Here is a 3,048-nt window from a genome sequence, read left to right on the forward strand (position 1 = left end):
ATCTGCAATAAAATATCTTTTGATTGATGTTCAGAGTATTCCTTGATTTGCGTTTAAACTATGGTACATCTAAATTTTTGCAGATTGGATTCAAATCCTTTTACTGACCTCTCTTGTTGTTTCTCAGAACTTTCCAAACTCTTGAGATCCTTTTGTACTTCGTGTTGTGATCGTTATTTTTGTGATGCCTTCTTAATTGCAAGTTTATTAGGATTTTGTTTCACGTTAATAGAGTATGACTTTCTCCAATGTATGTAGCCTCTCTTTTCCATTCTCCAGTGAAGATTAGCACACTTCATTATCCAGTTGGGATTACTGAACTCTGGTATTTAGTTGCTTATGTAGTAATATGACCCCGTTACTATGTGTCCACAGCTTGTTTGAGATCAGAGAAAACTTTGAATATCATCTTACTTTCAATCTTAGTAGGTAATTCTCTGTTTATGTACTGTGATAATTAATCAACTTTATGTCACTACATACATGTGCATTGTGGAGAAGTCTAAATGAGCACATAGTTAGACAAATATATATGTTCTTGTTTGGTAGAGGGTGCATGCATGCCTTCAATTAATTTTAGATTATGACAAGTTAAGATTCAAATGGTACCAATTTAGTGACATGTATGTAGTGACATAAAGTTGATTAATTATCACAGTACATAAACAGAGAATTACCTACTAAGATTGAAAGTAAGATGATATTCAAAGTTTTCTCTGATATAAACAGAGAATTACCTACTAAGATTGAAAGTAAGATGATATTCGAAGTTTTCTCTGATATCAAACAAGCTGTGGACACATAGTAACGGGGTCATATTACTACATAAGCAACTAAATACCAGAGTTCAGTAATCCCAACTGGATAATGAAGTGTGCTAATCTTCACTGGAGAATGGAAAAGAGAGGCTACATGCATTGGAGAAAGTCATACTCTATTAACGTGAAACAAAATCCTAATAAACTTGCAATTAAGAAGGCATCACAAAAATAACGATCACAACACGAAGTACAAAAGGATCTCAAGAGTTTGGAAAGTTCTGAGAAACAACAAGAGAGGTCAGTAAAAGGATTTGAATCCAATCTGCAAAATTTAGATGTACCATAGTTTAAACGCAAATCAAGGAATACTCTGAACATCAATCAAAAGATATTTTATTGCAGAGGAAGGAAGAAAAAATTGATTCATCCTCTATGTTCTTTGTTGTATGGCTCTGAAATTCATGTTCTAATATACAAAGAAAACAACTGTCAAAAGAGACCCATTTTTTCTCTTCAGACAGTGGCTATAACTTCTGGGCAAGTAAGAGATAGACTCTTCGATTCCCTGCCTCTTGGGGTGTTTATAACATGAATGCACAAATAAGTTAATAACACACAAACAATTGAACCGCTTGGGCATCAAAAGTTTTCCTTGTGAAAGTCAAATCTGGTGGAAGTTTTGCGTGTGAAATCCAATGAAAGCTGCCTCAAATCGTCAATAAGAGCAGCAGGACCACAGTAGAAAACCCCTGAGTGCAGATCAAGTAGAGAAAGAAGTGAGGTTTCAAAGGATTAGTTGACAATCTGTCACAGAACAGCCATCAGATCATTGACACAAGGTTAGGTTGGAGAAAATCATACCCACTCTGGAGTCTTTGTGCTTGAGAGCAATACTCTTGAAGACGTTTCTCCAATTAGGCTTGGCAAAGTGTGTGCAAACCTGTGTAGATTAATTGAATCAAATTCCCATAAGCATTGACAAAAATTCTTCATTCACATGAACATGTAAATCTTGAATGTTGTAATGTGATTGACTTACCCTGGTGCCCGATACAATATCTACACCATGTTTGGCATGATTTAGTGCCTGCAACATAGCGATCAATGCTGATCGAGCATCACCCTCTTCATAAACACTTGTGCAATAGTTGTGCAACTCAATTATGCCCTGACAGTGATTCATTCCTTGCTTCAATCAACATCATTGAATCGCAAGGGCGTGTATAACAGAAGTAAAGACTTGAAGGTGTGTACCTTTTGATCAATTTCTGCCACTTCATTCATGACTCCCTTGAACCAATCAAATGATCCTTCCTCTTTAGTAACCCAGTAGAAAAATGCACGAACTGTATTGAAAGGTTTTTTCTCACGCTTCCCTACATTTGCAATGCTCTGCAAATGCTAACCATTTAGAGGAGAAAATCAAAGATTTAAGCTCGGGGATCAAAACGAAAATGAAAACTTTTAAAGAAACTTACGCCTTCTTCCTCAGATACTTTCATATGGTTGACAATGTCTTTGAGAATGCTGATAAATGGAGTGGCTCCGATTCCTAGACCAACAAGAAGCAAGACATCATACTTTTTGTAGTCTTGTGCTGGTGCTCCATAAGGCCCATCGATTAGCAACCTCGGAAATCTGTTACACAAGCAATGATATTTGTTCAGCTATGAAAACCAGGTTGAATGTCTATCTGACATATTGCTGGACAAAAATAGATAATGCTTGATGATCCATTTGCCTTGGGTTGGTTTTTCCTTGCATATAATCTGCTCTCAACAGGCCACTTTTCCCACCCATTGGAGGCTCACATACCTGTACAATGAAAATAACAGCAACAAAACGCGGGCTCTTCAAAACAGGGGGTTTATTGTCATGTAAACCATGGCGATTGTTCCAGTGTCAAGTCCACTTGTCTGCACGTCAGTGCCCAAAATCTATCTGTCAATTTAATTGTTGAGGATACTCGGTGTCCTCAAGGGTTTTACAATGAAAATAACAGCAACCAGTGACGAGCTGCAGAGTTTGGCGAGCTGCAGAGTTTAGGAATTGCATAGCGGAGGAATTGCAGAGCGGGAGGCGCCGAGTCGAGGAGGAAGGTGAAGGTGAGTGAGCAGCCCGTGCAATTCCTCATTTCAAATTTCCAATGGCAATAACTCTCCAGCTTGGACCCGATCTGTCAGGGGATGTCAGGATTGCCAACCCCGATCGGATCTTCTGTCAGGAATGTCAGGATTGCCAGGGGAGGGTGGCAGAGGAGGGTGGCGGAGCTAAGGGAGGGTGGTGG

The 3,048-nt window shown here is 38.7% G+C and overlaps 1 protein-coding gene across 1 annotated transcript; it reads right to left on the reverse strand.

Moving 5' to 3' along the window:
• Window positions 1-1,360: 1,360 nt before the first annotated feature.
• On the reverse strand, window positions 1,361-2,804 carry LOC149223521 (respiratory burst oxidase homolog protein A-like). Its single transcript, XM_089383327.1, has 5 exons — window positions 2,240-2,804; window positions 2,016-2,153; window positions 1,801-1,929; window positions 1,623-1,701; window positions 1,361-1,510 (listed from the first exon to the last, which is right to left on the reverse strand). The coding sequence occupies exons 1-5, from the start codon at window positions 2,261-2,263 to the stop codon at window positions 1,401-1,403; spliced, it is 480 nt and encodes a 159-aa protein (XP_089239453.1). The 5' UTR covers window positions 2,264-2,804; the 3' UTR covers window positions 1,361-1,400.
• Between the last annotated feature and the right edge of the window lie 244 nt (window positions 2,805-3,048).

The sequence above is a fragment of the Pinus tabuliformis genome, chromosome Q (genome assembly GCF_031772625.1).
Source record: "Pinus tabuliformis cultivar Carrire ecotype Pingquan chromosome Q, CPIR1, whole genome shotgun sequence".
Lineage (NCBI taxonomy): Eukaryota > Viridiplantae > Streptophyta > Pinopsida > Pinales > Pinaceae > Pinus > Pinus tabuliformis.